Source organism: Crinia signifera, chromosome 5 (genome assembly GCF_055691185.1).
Source record: "Crinia signifera chromosome 5, ASM5569118v1, whole genome shotgun sequence".
Lineage (NCBI taxonomy): Eukaryota > Metazoa > Chordata > Amphibia > Anura > Myobatrachidae > Crinia > Crinia signifera.
This window is the reverse complement of record NC_139221.1, coordinates 9,465,701-9,484,348: the sequence shown is the minus strand read 5'-3', so window position 1 is coordinate 9,484,348 and position 18,648 is coordinate 9,465,701. Positions and strand designations below refer to the sequence as shown.

Genomic DNA, 18,648 nt, shown 5'->3' with positions numbered 1-18,648 from the left:
AATGTCTCCCACCTGTACCTTCCTCCCCCTAGTGTCAGTGCATGTCCTCGTGTTTTGCTGCTCCTCTTCCTGTGAAGAATGTCTCCCACCTGTACCTTCCTCCCCCTAGTGTCAGTGCATGTCCTCGTGTTCTGTTGCTCCTCTTCCTGTGAAGAATGTCTCCCACCTGTACCTTCCTCCCTCTAGTGTCAGTGCATGTCCTCGTGTTCTGTTGCTCCTCTTCCTGTGAAGAATGTCTCCCACCTGTACCTTGTTATAACCCTTGATATATGGGAAAGTTTCTATCATGTCCCCCTAAAGTATACATATTAAGATCTTTTAGTCTTTCCTGGTACGTTTTGTGATGTAGGCCATGCACCATTTTAGTTGCCCTTCTTTGTACAGTCTCTAATGTATTTATATCCTTCTGGAGATATGTCCTCCAGAACTGAACACAATACTCTAGGTGAGGTCGTACCAATGACCTATACAGTGGCATTATTACTTCTTTCTTTCTACTGCTGATACCTCTCCCTATGCAACCAAGCATCTGACTTGCCTTCTTCATTGCTTTGTTACATTGCCTACCTGCTTTTAAGTCCCCTGAAATAGTGACACCTAGATCCCTCTCTTCCTCAGTAGTTTCCATTATAGTGCCATTTATACTATATTGAGTCTTTGGATTTCTGAGACCCAAGTGTATGATTTAGCATTTGTTAACATTAAACTGTAGTTGCCATGCTCTTGACCATTCCTTTAATCTACCTAGATCCTCAATCATTTGTTTTACCCCTCCTGGTGTGTCTACCCTGTTGCATACCTTTGTGTCATCTGCAAAAAGGCACATTTTACCCTCAATTCCATTTGCAATATCACCAATAAAGATATTAAAAAGCACCGGTCCAAGTACAGATCCCTGGGGTACTCCACTTGTAACCTTTCCCTCCTTTGACTGTACTCCGTTTACTACAACTCTCTGTTTTCTGTCCTGCAACCACGCTCTTATCCATTCAACTATCTTAGAATCCAATCCCAAGCTTTCAAGTTTATTTAACAGTCTGCGATGTGGGACAGTGTCAAAAGCTTTACTAAAGTCTAGATAAGCTACATCTACAGCCCCACCTTGATCTATTACTTTAGTCACCCAGTCAAAAAGTCAATAAGATTTGTTTGACATGATCTTCACCCAGTAAACCCATGCTGTTTTGGATCCTGTAAATTGCTGGTTTTGACATATTCTACATCTCTTTGTTTTAAGAGTGTTTCCATCAATTTCCCTACTACTGATGTTAGGCTCACTGGTAGATAGGTGCTTACCTCTTCCTTGCTTCCACTTTTGTGCAGTGGGACTACATTCGCTGTTTTCCAGTCCTCTGTGATTACTCCAGTAGCTAGTGACTGGTTGAATAATTCTGTTATTGGTTTTACCAGCTCCCCTTTAAGCTCTTTTAGTATCCTTGGATGTATCCCATCTGGCCCCATTGATTTATCCACTTTCAGTTTTGAGAGTTCTGTGAGGACTTTCTCCTCTGTAAATGTACTTGTTTCTCCCTCAGTTTTCTGACTATACTTGCAAGTTAACTGTGGCCCCTTCCCCTCTCTTTCAGCAGTGGTATGGTATGCAGGGTGTGCGCCCACATTGGTGTGCAGGGTGTGCGCCCACATTGGTGTGCAGGGTGTGCGCCCACATTGGTGTGCAGGGTGTGCACCCACATTGGTGTGCATGGTGTATGCCCACATTGGTGTGCAGGGTGTACGCCCACATTGGTGTGCAGGGTGTATGCCCGAATTGGTGTGCAGGATGTACGCCCACATTGGCATGCAGGGTGTATGCCCACATTGGTGTGCAGGGTGTATGCCCACATTGGTATGCAGGGTGTTTGCCCACGTTGGTATGCTGGATGTACACCCACATTGGTATGCAGGGTGTACGCCCCCCGGTTGTTATGCCTGGTGTACAGTATGCCAACAATGGTATTCCTCATAGACATCCTTAATTTTGTGATAGGCCCCTCAGGTCCCAATACCCTAGGCCGCTGCCTAATAGTCTGAGCATGTCCGGGGGTTAGCGTACCCGGCGTAACGCGGAGCATATCCTAATGAGCCAGATGTGCGTGCGGTGGGTATTTCCGTGCGGATGTTAGAGCTGAGCTCTTGGACGCACTGGCCAGGGATCAGGGATTGTGTATCGGGAGATCCGGGCAGTTGTGTAACAGTTGGGATTGTGTATCGGGAGATCCGGGCAGTTGTGTAACAGTTGGGATTGTGTATCGAGAGATCCGGGCAGTTGTGTAACAGTTGGGATTGTGTTTCGGGAGATCCGGGCAGTTGTGTAACAGTTGGGATTGTGTATCGGGAGATCCGGGCAATTGTGTACCAGTTGGGATTGTGTATCGGTAGATCCGGGCAGTTGTGTAACAGTTGGGATTGTGTATCGGGAGATCCGGGCAGTTGTGATTGTGTATCGGGAGATCCGGGCAGTTGTGTAACAGTTGGGATTGTGTATCGGGAGATCCGGGCAATTGTGTACCAGTTGGGATTGTGTATCGGGAGATCCGGGCAGTTGTGTAACAGTTGGGATTGTGTATCGGGAGATCCGGGCAGTTGTGTAACAGTTGGGATTGTGTATCGGGAGATCCGGGTAGTTTTGTAACAGTTGGGATTGTGTATCGGGAGATCCGGGCAGTTGTGTACCAGTTGGGATTGTGTATTGGGAGATCCGAGCAGTTGTGTAACAGTTGGGATTGTGTATCAGGAGGTCCGGGCAGTTGTGTAACAGTTGGGATTGTGTATCGGGAGATCCGGGCAGTTGTGTAACAGTTGGGATTGTGTATCGGGAGATCCGGGCAGTTGTGTAACAGTTGGGATTGTGTATCGGGAGATTCGGGCAGTTGTGTACCAGTTGGGATTGTGTATCGGGAGATCCGGGCAGTTGTGTAACAGTTGGGATTGTGTATCGGGAGATCCGGGCAGTTGTGTAACCGTTGGGATTGTGTATCGGGAGATCCGGGCAGTTGTGTAACAGTTGGGATTGTGTATCGGGAGATCCGGGCAGTTGTGTACCAGTTGGGATTGTGTATTGGGAGATCCGGGCAGTTGTGTAACAGTTGAGATTGTGTATCGGGAGATCCGGGCAGTTGTGTAACAGTTGGGATTGTGTATCGGGAGATCCGGGCAGTTGTGTAACAGTTGGGATTGTGTATCGGGAGATCCGGGCAGTTGTGTAACAGTTGGGATTGTGTATCGGGAGATCCGGGCAGTTGTGTAACAGTTGGGATTGTGTATCGGGAGATCCGGGCAGTTGTGATTGTGTATCGGGAGATCCGGGCAGTTGTGTAACAGTTGGGATTGTGTATCGGGAGATCCGGGCAGTTGTGTAACAGTTGGGATTGTGTATCGGGAGATCCGGGCAGTTGTGTAACAGTTGGGATTGTTTGTATCTGAGCTCGTTATGTTTAGTGTAACGAAACGATACAAACAGGATATTGCTTTTCCAGATGTAACTGTAGTCAGCGCACAATCTGTTGTAGGGGCGTTTGGCCGCGCTCAGGTTATTTATGGGATCTGCGCCAGGATTTGTGTTTCTCAGTTTAGAGAGAAAGCCACAAATCACAGCAGGGAATTCCTAGCGGCCGATAATGTGTATCCCTGCAGCGCCAGGGCCCACGTCATCCGCGCAGATTATTAGTAGACGTTGCAGACAGGCGGAAGCAAATCCTCTCCAGCCAGGACCTGATAAAGTGTTCTGGGCCCCCTCGGCTGCTAGTGCCCCCTCTGATGCTGCGGACATTTGCCATTCATACTGGGCATGTGCAGATAACGAGGGTCATACAACTTACACGTGTGATCTCGTCGTATCTGACAGGATAATGATGTTGGGGAGGGTACAGTACATGTGCTATGGTCAAAAATTGGGATAAACCCATATTGACCTTTTCTTTGTGTCGATTTTTTTTATCGATGACATTAAGCCAACAATGGCTAGGTCAACAGTCAAATGATCGGAATGGGTTTTTCACCTGTTTTGTCCGGAATGCCGACATGGTGGACATGGACACCGTCTCAGTGTCCCCTCGCCGTCATCGCGCCCCCTCTCATGGCTCGCTGCACTCGGCACACTAATCTATTCTCCGTCCACGCCCTAGTGGATGGTAGGGCATGAAATACCGCCTGTCGGCACATGTCGGCTCCCAAAAAAAGTGAAAACCCCCGTGTGTCGACCTAACGACGTATAGATGAGAACAGAACATGCTGCTCAGTGGCCAGAGAGATTGTGCATTATTGCGGTTTTCTCCATTTGGTTCCAGTTAGTAAGAAACGTCCCCATAACGCATGCATCTATTAATCTACCGGAACCTTCTAGAAGGTGAGACATGATATTGCAGGTGTTTCTAGAACATTCCTGGCTCTATATAAGTTATCAGCCGCTGTCAGGGGACAAGTCAGCGGTTTACGTTGGTGCCTGTTAGCTCTTTTCGCACTTCTGCGGCCTGCACTGATCCGGCCCTCTGCAAGTAACGGGGAATAGAATTAGGCCCTTAGCGGGTATTTGTCCAAACATCTCAGACATACACCCTGCTCAGGAGGTTCCCCTGACCCTCGTCCTCCCCAGGGTCCTATCAGGGGAACTCTACAAGAACCTGTATGGCGCGTTTCCACATCAGTGACAGGAGTAGCACAGACCGTCCCTGTGTCCCCTGAATGCGGACATCTGATGTAGCCGCTGCTCTGGGAGATTGTGTGGGAGTGACGGACAATATACTAAGCTTGCATGCAATGACCGTTCTGGTATAAAGCAGAGACCCCGTTTCCTTCCCATGACATCTTATAAAGTGGTTCGGGAGGGTCAGATAAACATGAGGAGGAATTATCGTATAGGAGAAATGTCTCAGCTACAGATGGCTGATACTAAGGTGACAGCAGGCAGAACGGAGAGTTATATCACAATTCCGACATCTTATCTTGTACAATACGAATAACTGCAGCGGTGACGTTGGTATCACAGCATAGTACAAACTCTTCAGGAAGCTTCAGTGATCCCTACCCCGGCCTATCACTTGGGCAGCTATTACACCATCAGGACCAATGACCTCCTGCCCTAGAAACCCTTATATCAGGAGAGCACAGGTGCTGCTAGCCAGCCCAACCCACCTCCTGCCTGTATACCACCAGTACCTACATACCACCCCCTGCCTACATACCACCCCCTGCCTCCATACCACCTCCTGCCTCCATACCACTTCCTGCCTGCATACCACCTCCTGCCTGCACACCACCTCCTGCCTGCATACCACCTCCTGCCTGCATACCACCTCCTGCCTGCATACCACCTCCTGCCTGCACACCACCTCCTGCCTGCATACCACCTCCTGCCTGCACACCACCCCCTGTCTGCATACCACCCCCTGCCTGCATACCATCCCCTGCCTGCATACCACCTCCTGCCTGCACACCACCTCCTGCCTGCATACCACCTCCTGCCTGCATACCATCTCCTGCCTGCATACCACCTCCTGCCTGCATACCACCTCCTGCCTGCATACCATCCCCTGCCTGCATACCACCTCCTGCCTGCACACCATCTCCTGCCTGCATACCACCTCCTGCCTGCATACCACCCCCTGCCTCCATACCACCTCCTGCCTGCACACCACCCCCTGCCTGCATACCATCCCCTGCCTGCATACCACCCCCTGCCTGCATACTGCCTCCTGCCTGCAAACCACCCTCTGCCTGCACACCACCTCCTGCCTGCATACCACCCCCTGTCTGCACACCACCCCCTGCCTGCATACCACCCCCTGCCTGCATACCGCCTCCTGCCCGCATACCACCCCCTACCTACATACCACCCCCTGCCTGCACACCACCCCCTGCCTGCATACCATCCCCTGCCTGCATACCACCCCCTGCCTGCATACCACCTCCTGCCTGCATACCACCCCCTGTCTGCACACCACCCCCTGCCTGCATACCACCCCCTGCCTGCATACCACCCCCTGCCCGCATACCGCCTCCTGCCCGCATACCACCCCCTACCTACATACCACCCCCTGCCTGCATACCACCTCCTGCCTGCATACCACCTCCTGCCTGCATACCACCTCCTGCCTATGTATCACCCCCTGCCTGCACCCCCCCCCCCGCCTGCACACCACCTCTTACTTGCATACCACCCCCTGCCTGCACACCACCCTCTGCCTGCATACCACCCCCTGCCTGCACACCAACCCCTGCCTGCATACCACCCCCTACCTCCATACCACCCCCTGCCTGCATACCACCTCCTGCCTGCATACCACCTCCTGTGTGCACACCACCTCCTGCCTGCACACCACCCCATCCCTGCATACCACCTCCTGCCTGCATACCACCCCCTGCCTGCATACCACCCCCTGCCTGCACACCACCCCCTGCCTGCATACCACCTCCTGCCTGCATACCACCTCCTGCCTGCATACCACCCCATCCCTGCATACCACCTCCTGCCTGCATACCACCCCTGCCTGCATACCACCCCCTGCCTGCATACCACCCCCTGCCTGCACACCACCCCCTGCCTGCATACCACCTCCTGTGTGCACACCACCTCCTGCCTGCACACCACCCTCTGCCTGCATACCACCCCCTGCCTGCACACCAACCCCTGCCTGCATACCACCTCCTGCCTGCATACCACCTCCTCCCTGCATACCACCCCCTGCCTGCATACCACCCCCTGCCTGCACACCACCCCCTGCCTGCATACTACCCCCTGCCTGCATACCACCTCCTGCCTGCCTACCACCCCCTGCCTGCACACCACCCTCTGCCTGCATACTATCCCCTGCCTGCACATCACCCCCTGCCTGTGTACCACCTCCTGCCTGCGTACCACCCCCTGCCTGCATTCCACCCCCTGCCTGTATACCACCTTCCCCTGCCTGCATTCCACCCCCTGCCTGTTTACCACCTCCTGCCTGCACATCACCCCCTGCCTGCGTACCACCTTGTGCCTGCGTACCACCCCCACCCTGCATTCCACCCCCTGCCTGTATACCACCTTCCCCTGTCTGCATACCACCCCCTGCCTGCATTCCACCCCATGCCTGTATACCACCTTCCCCTGCCTGCACACCACCCCCTGCCTGTTTACCACCTTCCCCTGTCTGCATACCACCCCCTGCCTGCATACCACCCCATGCCTGTATACCACCTTCTGCCTGCATACCACCCCCTGCCTGTTTACCACCTTCCCCTGCCTACATACCACCCCCTGCCTGTATACCACCTTCCCCTGCCTGTTTACCACCTTCCCCTGCCTACATACCACCCCCTGCCTGTATACCACCTCCCCCTGCCTGCACACCACCCCCTGCCTGTTTACCACCTTCCCCTGCCTACATACCACCCCCTGCCTGTATACCACCTTCCCCTGCCTGCATACCACCCCCTGCCTGTTTACCACCTTCCCCTGCCTACATACCACCCCCTGCCTGTATACCACCTTCCCCTGCCTGCACACCACCCCCTGCCTGTTTACCACCTTCCCCTGCCTACATACCACCCCCTGCCTGTATACCATCTTCCCCTGCCTGCATACCACCCCCTGCCTGTTTACCACCTTCCCCTGCCTACATACCACCCCCTGCCTGTATACCACCTTCCCCTGCCTACATACCACCCCCTGCCTGTATACCACCTTCCCCTGCCTGCACACCACCCCCTGTCTGTATACCACCTTCCCCTGCCTGCATACCACCCCCTGCCTGTATACCACCTTCCCCTGCCTGCATACCACCCCCTGCCTGTTTACCACCTTCTTCTGCCTGTATTTGTGTTCGCAGTGTAAGAGGATCCTCATGTTGCCCCCTGCAACTGCAGTCTGACTACAGCTGAGATCTGACCTTACTCAGGCTGGGTGGCTGGAAGGCCAAGGAAACTGTTAATCATGGTGCAGTCCTTGGCCTGGCCACTCCCAGAAACTATACACCCCCCCCCCCCCCCTTCTCCTGATCACCTCTATCTGTTAATCGGGCAGAGGTGTTGGTTATTGCACAGTGCGATGCGCGTGCACACTTATGCAATCCAACCTAAATTATTATGATAGAACCCCAATTACAGTATATGTAGTTTTTTTTTTTCTGGGGACAGCAATATATGAGTTGTTAAGTGCGGGGTTGGGGGCGGTATGACATTGAGGAGGATTACTGTATGGCGCATACTATATGCAGTGCAGGTAGGGTCACTGTATTGTATATTATAACATCCAAAGGAAAGTCGCCGGTTTCCTTACACCCCTGTGCGCAGTGTGTCAGCCGCAATATGTCATATTTATATGTGTGACAAGAGCTTGTGTTGTGCGATTGCCCAGATGACAGCTTTGTACCTGGAGACGATGATTGCTAATAACCCGCTATCACCAGTAATCATCTGCCCCCGGCTCCTCACAGCTCTCCGCAGCTCCTCACAGCTCCTCCCAGCTCTCCGCAGCTCCTCACAGCATGGGCGCACACCATGTAATAACGCTGCACCATTTCTCTCTTCACAGGAGACTGGCCAAGTCCACGCTTCTGCTGATCCCTCTCTTTGGCGTCCATTATATCGTGTTCGCCTTCTTCCCGCACAACTATAAGGTGGAGATGAAACTGGTCTTCGAGCTCATTCTCGGCTCCTTCCAGGTACTAACGTCAGCAGCTCTCTGGGGGCTGGATCTTCTTCTAGACATTATACAGAGGATTCTACCAGTCACTGGAGTGCACTGGGATACAGTACCCTAACAAGAGTACACATGGTTACATTAGAATGCTCTGGAACACTGTAGAGTGCACTGGGATACATTACCCTAACAAGAGTACACATGGTTACACTAGAATGCTGTGGAACACTGTAGAGTGCACTGGGATACATTACCCTAACAAGAGTACACATGGATACACTAGAATGCTCTGGTACACTGTAGAGTGCACTGGGATACAGTACCCTAACAAGAGTACACATGGATACACTAGAATGCTCTGGTACACTGTAGAGTGCACTGGGATACATTACCCTAACAAGAGTACACATGGTTACACTAGAATGCTCTGGAACACTGTAGAGTGCACTGGGATACATTACCCTAACAAGAGTACACATGGTTACACTAGAATGCTCTGGAACACTGTAGAATGCACTGGGATACATTACCCTAACAAGAGTACACATGGATACACTAGAATGCTCTGGTACACTGTAGAGTGCACTGGGATACAGTACCCTAACAAGAGTACACATGGATACTCTAGAATGCTGTGGAACACTGTAGAGTGCACTGGGATACAGTACCCTAACAAGAGTACACATGGATACTCTAGAATGCTGTGGAACACTGTAGAGTGCACTGGGATACATTACCCTAACAAGAGTACACATGGATACACTAGAATGCTCTGGTACACTGTAGAGTGCACTGGGATACAGTACCCTAACAAGAGTACACATGGATACACTAGAATGCTCTGGAACACTGTAGAGTGCAGTGGGATACATTACCCTAACAAGAGTACACATGGTTACACTAGAATGCTCTGGAACACTGTAGAGTGCACTGGGATCCATTACCCTAACAAGAGTACACATGGATACACTAGAATGCTCTGGAACACTGTAGAGTGCACTGGGATACATTACCCTAACAAGAGTACACATGGTTACACTAGAATGCTCTGGAACACTGTAGAGTGCACTGGGATACATTACCCTAACAAGAGTACACATAGATACACTAGAATGCTCTGGAACACTGTAGAGTGCACTGGGATACAGTACCCTAACAAGAGTACACATGGATACACTAGAATGCTCTGGAACACTGTAGAGTGCACTGGGATACAGTACCCTAACAAGAGTACACATGGATACACTAGAATGCTCTGGAACACTGTAGAGTGCACTGGGATACAGTACCCTAACAAGAGTACACATGGATACACTAGAATGCTCTGGAACACTGTAGAGTGCACTGGGATACAGTACCCTAACAAGAGTACACATGGATACACTAGAATGCTCTGGAACACTGTAGAGTGCACTGGGATACAGTACCCTAACAAGAGTACACATGGATACACTAGAATGCTCTGGAACACTGTAGAGTGCACTGGGATACAGTACCCTAACAAGAGTACACATGGATACACTAGAATGCTCTGGAACACTGTAGAGTGCACTGGGATACATTACCCTAACAAGAGTACACATGGATACACTAGAATGCTCTGGAACACCGCAGACAGCACTGGGAGACAGCAGACAGCCCTGGGATACGGCAGATAGCACTGGGATACTGCAGACAGCACTGGGATACTGCGGACAGCACTGGGATACTGCAGACAGCACTGGAATACTGCGGACAGCACTGGGATACTGCGGACAGCACTGGGATACTGTAGGCAGCACTCGGATACTGTAGACAGCACTGGGATACTGCAGATAGCACTGGGATGCTGTAGACAGCACTGGGATACAGACGGCCCTGGGAGACTGCAGATAGCACTGAGATACTGTAGACAGCCCTGGGATACTCTAGACAGCCCTAGGATACTGCAGACAGCACTGGGATACTATAGACAGCTCTGGAACACTGTAGAGTGCATACATTATAGTGCAGTGAGATTTGCTATAAATACCCTAGAATACACTGGTACTGTATATCACTAGTGTACCCTGGTATATCACTAGTGCACCCTGGTATATCACTACTGCTCCCTGGTATATCACTAGTGCACCCTTGTATATCACTAGTGTACCCTGGTATATCACTAGTGCACCCTGGTATATCACTAGTGCACCGTGGTATATCACTAGTGCACCGTGGTATATCACTAGTGCACTGTGGTATATCACTGGTGTACCCTGGTATATCACTGGTGCACCCTGATATATCACTAGTGCACCCTGGTATATCACTAGTGCTCCCTGGTATATCACTAGTGCACCCTGGTATATCACTAATGCACCCTGGTATATCACTGCTGTACCCTGGTATATCACTAGTGCACCGTGGTATATCACTGCTGTACCCTGGTATATCACTAGTGCACCCTGGTATATCACTGGTGCACCCTGGTATATCACTAGTGCACCCTGGTATATCACTGCTGCACCCTGGTATATCACTACTGCACCCTGGAATATCACTACTGTACCCTGGAATATCACTAGTGCACCCTGGTATATCACTAGTGCACCCTGGTATATCACTAGTGCTCCCTGGTATATCACTAGTGCACCCTGGTATATCACTACTGCACCCTGGAATATCACTACTGCACCCTGGAATATCACTGCTGCACCCTGGTATATCACTACTGCACCCTGGAATATCACTACTGCACCCTGGAATATCACTAGTGCACCCTGGTATATCACTAGTGCACCCTGGTATATCACTAGTGCTCCCTGGTTTATCACTAGTGCACCCTGGTATATCACTAGTGCACCCTAGTATATCACTAGTGCACCCTGGTATATCACTACTGCACCCTGGAATATCACTACTGCACCCTGGAATATCACTGCTGTACCCTGGTATATCACTACTGCTCCCTGGTATATCACTAGTGCACCCTGGTATATCACTGGTGCACCCTGGTATATCACTGCTGTACCCTGGTATATCACTGGTGCACCCTGGTATATCACTACTGCTCCCTGGTATATCACTGCTGTACCCTGGTATATCACTGGTGCACCCTGGTATATCACTACTGCACCCTGGTATATCACTACTGCACCCTGGTATATCACTACTGCACCCTGGTATATCACTAGTGCACCTTGGTATATCACTGGTGCACCCTGGTATATCACTGCTGCACCCTGGTATATCACTGGTGCACCCTGGTATATCACTAGTGCACCCTTGTATATCACTGGTGCACCCTGGTATATCACTACTGCTCCCTGGTATATCACTGGTGCACCCTGGTATAGCACTGGTACACCCTGGTATATCACTGGTGCTCCCTGGTATATTACTGGTGCACCCTGGTATATCACTAGTGCACCCTAGTATATCACTGGTGCACCCTGGTATATCACTGCTGTACCCTGGTATATCACTAGTGCACCGTGGTATATCACTGCTGTACCCTGGTATATCACTAGTGCACCCTGGTATATCACTGGTGCACCCTGGTATATCACTAGTGCACCCTGGTATATCACTGCTGCACCCTGGTATATCACTACTGCACCCTGGAATATCACTACTGTACCCTGGAATATCACTAGTGCACCCTGGTATATCACTAGTGCACCCTGGTATATCACTAGTGCTCCCTGGTATATCACTAGTGCACCCTGGTATATCACTACTGCACCCTGGAATATCACTACTGCACCCTGGAATATCACTGCTGCACCCTGGTATATCACTACTGCACCCTGGAATATCACTACTGCACCCTGGAATATCACTAGTGCACCCTGGTATATCACTAGTGCACCCTGGTATATCACTAGTGCTCCCTGGTTTATCACTAGTGCACCCTGGTATATCACTAGTGCACCCTAGTATATCACTAGTGCACCCTGGTATATCACTACTGCACCCTGGAATATCACTACTGCACCCTGGAATATCACTGCTGTACCCTGGTATATCACTACTGCTCCCTGGTATATCACTAGTGCACCCTGGTATATCACTGGTGCACCCTGGTATATCACTGGTGCACCCTGGTATATCACTGGTGCACCCTGGTATATCACTACTGCTCCCTGGTATATCACTAGTGCACCCTGGTATATCACTGGTGCACCCTGGTATATCACTAGTGCACCCTGGTATATCACTACTGCTCCCTGGTATATCACTGGTGCACCCTGGTATATCACTGGTGCACCCTGGTATATCACTGGTGCACCCTGGTATATCACTAGTGCACCCTGGTATATCACTACTGCTCCCTGGTATATCACTAGTGCACCCTGGTATATCACTGGTGCACCCTGGTATATCACTAGTGCACCCTGGTATATCACTACTGCTCCCTGGTATATCACTGGTGCACCCTGGTATATCACTAGTGCACCCTGGTATATCAATGGTGCACCCTGGTATATCACTGGTGCACCCTGGTATATGGCTGGTGCACCCTGGTATATCACTAGTGCACTCTGGTATATCACTACTGCTCCCTGGTATATCACAACATTCTATACACACAGTGATTACAGGTATAACAGCTTTGCATTGTGTCTGCATTTCCATGTACCATGTATAAAGTTATACCTTATTTATCTTCCTAGGGCTTCGTGGTGGCCGTTCTCTATTGTTTCCTTAACGGAGAGGTAAGAACCACTATATTGTGTTGTGTCTCTATATTACAGTTTGTGAGCTGTCTGTCCCTATATTACAGTATGTGCGCTGTCTGTCTCTCTATTACAGTATGTGTGCTGTCTGTCTATATTACAGTATGTGCGCTGTCTGTCTATATTACAGTATATGTGCTGTCTGTCTATATTACAGTATGGGTGCTGTCTGTCTATATTACAGTATGTGCGCTGTCTGTCTATATTACAGTATGTGCGCTGTCTGTCTATATTACAGTATGTGTGCTGTCTGTCTATATTACAGTATGGGTGCTGTCTGTCCCTATATTACAGTATGTGCACTGTTTGTCTATATTACAGTATATGTGCTGTCTGTCTCTCTATTACGGTATGTGCGCTGTCTGTCTATATTACAGTATGTGTGCTGTCTGTCTATATTACAGTATGTGCGCTGTCTGTCTATATTACCGTATGGAAGCTGTCTGTCCCTATATTACAGTATGTGTGCTGTCTGTCTATATTACAGTATGGGTGCTGTCTGTCCCTATATTACAGTATGTGCACTGTCTGTCTATATTACAGTATATGTGCTGTCTGTCTCTCTATTACAGTATGTGCGCTGTTTGTCTATATTACAGTATATGTGCTGTCTGTCTCTCTATTACGGTATGTGCGCTGTCTGTCTATATTACAGTATGTGTGCTGTCTGTCTATATTACAGTATGTGCGCTGTCTGTCTATATTACCGTATGGAAGCTGTCTGTCCCTATATTACAGTATGTGCGCTGTCTGTCTATATTACAGTATGTGCGCTGTCTGTCTATATTACAGTATGTGCGCTGTCTGTCTATATTACCGTATGGAAGCTGTCTGTCCCTATATTACAGTATGTGCGCTGTCTCTATATATTACAGTATGTGTGCTGTCTGTCCCTATATTACAGTATGTGCGCTGTTTGTCTATATTACAGTATATGTGCTGTCTGTCTCTCTATTACGGTATGTGCACTGTCTGTCTCTATTACAGTATGTGCGCTGTCTGTCTATATTACAGTATGTGCGCTGTCTGTCTATATTACGGTATGTGCGTTGTATGTCTATATTACAGTATGTGTGCTGTATGTCTATATTACAGTATGTGCGCTATCTGTCTATATTACAGTATGGGCGCTGTCTGTCTTTATTACAGTATGTGCGCTGTCTGTCTATATTACAGTATATGTGCTGTCTGTCTCTCTATTACGGTATGTGCACTGTCTGTCTCTATTACAGTATGTGCGCTGTCTGTCTATATTACAGTATGTGCGCTGTCTGTCTATATTACGGTATGTGCGTTGTATGTCTATATTACAGTATGTGTGCTGTATGTCTATATTACAGTATGTGCGCTATCTGTCTATATTACAGTATGGGCGCTGTCTGTCTTTATTACAGTATGTGTGCTGTCTGTCTATATTACAGTATGTGCGTTGTATGTCTATATTACAGTATGTGTGCTGTATGTCTATATTACAGTATGTGCGCTATCTGTCTATATTACAGTATGGGCGCTGTCTGTCTATATTACAGTATGTGTGCTGTATGTCTATATTACAGTATGTGCGCTATCTGTCTATATTACAGTATGTGCGCTGTCTGTCCCTATATTACAGTATGTGCGCTGTCTGTCTATATTACGGTATGTGCGCTGTATGTCTATATTACAGTATGTGAGCTGTCTGTCTATATTACGGTATGTGCGCGGTCTGTCTATATTACAGTATGTGCGCTGTCTGTCTCTCTATTACGGTATGTGTGCTGTCTGTCTATATTACAGTATGTGCGCTGTCTGTCTCTATTACAGTATGTGCGCTGTCTGTCTATATTACAGTATGTGCGCTGTCTGTCTATATTACAGTATGTGCGCTGTCTGTCTATATTACAGTATGTGCACTGTCTGTCTATATTACAGTATGTGCGCTGTCTGTCCTTATATTACAGCATGTGCGCTGTCTGTACCTATATTACAGTATGTGCGCTGTCTGTCCCTATTTTACAGTATGTGAGCTGTCTGTACCTATATTACAGTATGTGCGCTGTCTGTCCCTATTTTACAGTATGTGAGCTGTCTGTACCTATATTACAGTATGTGAGCTGTCTGTCTATATTACAGTATGTGTGCTGTCTGTCTATATTACAGTATGTGCGCTGTCTGTCTATATTACAGTATGGGTGCTGTCTGTCCCTATATTACAGTATGTGCGCTGTTTGTCTATATTACAGTATATGTGCTGTCTGTCTCTCTATTACGGTATGTGCACTGTCTGTCTCTATTACAGTATGTGCGCTGTCTGTCTATATTACAGTATGTGCGCTGTCTGTCTATATTACGGTATGTGCGCTGTATGTCTATATTACAGTATGTGCGCTATCTGTCTATATTACAGTATGTGCGCTGTCTGTCCCTATATTACAGTATGTGCGCTGTCTGTCTATATTACGGTATGTGTGCTGTCTGTCTATATTACAGTATGTGAGCTGTCTGTCTATATTACAGTATGTGAGCTGACTGTCTATATTACAGTATGTGAGCTGTCTGTACCTATATTACAGTATGTGCGCTGTCTGTCTATATTACAGTATGTGCGCTGTCTGTCTATATTACAGTATGTGTGCTGTCTGTCCCTATATTACAGTATGTGCACTGTCTGTCCCTATATTACAGTATGTGTGCTGTTTGTCTATATTACAGTATGTGCGCTGTCTGTCTATATTACAGTATGTGCGCTGTCTCTATATATTACAGTATGTGTGCTGTCTGCCCTATATTACAGTATGTGCGCTGTCTGTCTATATTACAGTATGTGAGCTGTCTGTCTGTCTATATTACAGTATGTGCGCTGTCTGTCTATATTACAGTATGTGCGCTGTCTGTCTATATTACAGTATGTGCGCTGTCTGTCCTTATATTACAGCATGTGCGCTGACTGTCTATATTACAGTATGTGCGCTGTCTGTACCTATATTACAGTATGTGCGCTGTCTGTCTATATTACGGTATGTGTGCTGTCTGTCTCTCTATTACAGTATGTGCGCTGTCTGTCTCTCTATTACGGTATGTGCACTGTCTGTCTCTATATTACAGTATGTGCGCTGTCTGTCTATATTACAGTATGTGCGCTGTCTGTCTATATTACAGTATGTGCGCTGACTGTCTATATTACAGTATGTGCGCTGTCTGTCTATATTACAGTATGTGCGCTGTCTGTACCTATATTACAGTATGTGCGCTGTCTGTCTATATTACAGTATGTGCGCTGTCTGTACCTATATTACAGTATGTGCGCTGTCTGTCTATATTACAGTATGTGCGCTGTCTGTCTATATTACAGTATGTGCGCTGTCTGTACCTATATTACAGTATGTGCGCTGTCTGTCTATATTACGGTATGTGCGCTGTCTGTCTATATTACAGTATGTGCGCTATCTGTCTATATTACAGTATGTGCGCTGTCTGTCCCTATATTACAGTATGTGCGCTGTCTGTCTATATTACGGTATGTGTGCTGTCTGTCTATATTACAGTATGTGAGCTGTCTGTCTATATTACAGTATGTGAGCTGACTGTCTATATTACAGTATGTGAGCTGTCTGTCTGTCTATATTACAGTATGTGCGCTGTCTGTCTATATTACAGTATGTGCGCTGTCTGTACCTATATTACAGTAAGTGCGCTGTCTGTCTATATTACAGTATGTGCGCTGTCTGTCTATATTACAGTATGTGTGCTGTCTGTCCCTATATTACAGTATGTGCACTGTCTGTCCCTATATTACAGTATGTGTGCTGTTTGTCTATATTACAGTATGTGCGCTGTCTGTCTATATTACAGTATGTGCGCTGTCTCTATATATTACAGTATGTGTGCTGTCTGCCCTATTTTACAGTATGTGCGCTGTCTGTCTATATTACAGTATGTGAGCTGTCTGTCTGTCTATATTACAGTATGTGCGCTGTCTGTCTATATTACAGTATGTGCGCTGTCTGTCTATATTACAGTATGTGCGCTGTCTGTCCTTATATTACAGCATGTGCGCTGACTGTCTATATTACAGTATGTGCGCTGTCTGTACCTATATTACAGTATGTGCGCTGTCTGTCTATATTACGGTATGTGTGCTGTCTGTCTCTCTATTACAGTATGTGCGCTGTCTGTCTCTCTATTACGGTATGTGCACTGTCTGTCTCTATATTACAGTATGTGCGCTGTCTGTCTATATTACAGTATGTGCGCTGTCTGTCTATATTACAGTATGTGCGCTGACTGTCTATATTACAGTATGTGCGCTGTCTGTCTATATTACAGTATGTGCGCTGTCTGTACCTATATTACAGTATGTGCGCTGTCTGTCTATATTACAGTATGTGCACTGTCTGTCCCTATATTACAGTATGTGTGCTGTTTGTCTATATTACAGTATGTGTGCTGTCTGTCTATATTACAGTATGTGCGCTGTCTGTCTATATTACAGTATGTGCGCTGTCTGTCTATATTACAGTATGTGCGCTGTCTGTCTATATTACAGTATGTGCGCTGTCTGTCTATATTACAGTATGTGCGCTGTCTGTCTATATTACAGTATGTGCGCTGTCTGTCTCTCTATTACGGTATGTGCGCTGTCTGTCTATCTCTTATATATTTGGCTACATCTGTCACTCAGTGTGTCTGGAGATATAAACCTGGGTGGAGCCTCTGACTCACATGACTGACTCACATGACAGAGAACCAGCCCAGTGAGCCCACAGACAGTGCCAGACACCCTCTGCCTCTCCATGTTACACAGCAAAGACACAGCTACTCACCAGACACACCAGGTGAGCGCCCCACACCTCCATACCTCCCAACATGACCCTCTCCAGGAGGGACAGAATGCTCTGTTTGTGGACTTCCATCTTAATTTATGATTGTCATCACCTGTTTTAAACAGGGTAATTGATAAGAAAGGTGTTTAAGCACAGGTGATGGTAATCCATAAATTAAGAAGAAAGTCCAGAAACAGAGCAATGTGTCCTTCCTGGAGAGGGTCACTTGGAAGGTATGCACCTCCCTCCCCCCCCCCCCCCCCCCCCCCCATTCACGGCAACCCCACGATTAAATGGCACATGCAAAACACTGACATGACTATGGTCGACAATGAAAAAGGTTGACAAGATTTATTTTTCACTTTTTCAATGTTTTCATATTCATTCTCATGTGTCGACATGGACACCAATGAAGTGCCACACTTATGTCAACATTTACATTTACATACAACCTTTCTGTGTTGATTTTTTCTTGTGGCGATTCGCGGCACCCCCCGTAACCCCCCTCCCGCGATTTGCAGCACACCCC

General features: G+C 48.1%; 1 protein-coding gene across 1 annotated transcript in view; it reads left to right on the top strand.

Moving 5' to 3' along the window:
- Positions 1 to 18,648, top strand: part of VIPR1 (vasoactive intestinal peptide receptor 1) — a 182,186-nt gene that overhangs the window by 151,117 nt on the left and 12,421 nt on the right. Inside the window, exons 11-12 of the mRNA XM_083186663.1 lie at positions 8,510 to 8,639; positions 13,255 to 13,296. Of these exons, the coding sequence (XP_083042789.1) occupies positions 8,510 to 8,639; positions 13,255 to 13,296 (172 nt within the window). The remainder of the gene's footprint in view (positions 1 to 8,509; positions 8,640 to 13,254; positions 13,297 to 18,648) is intronic.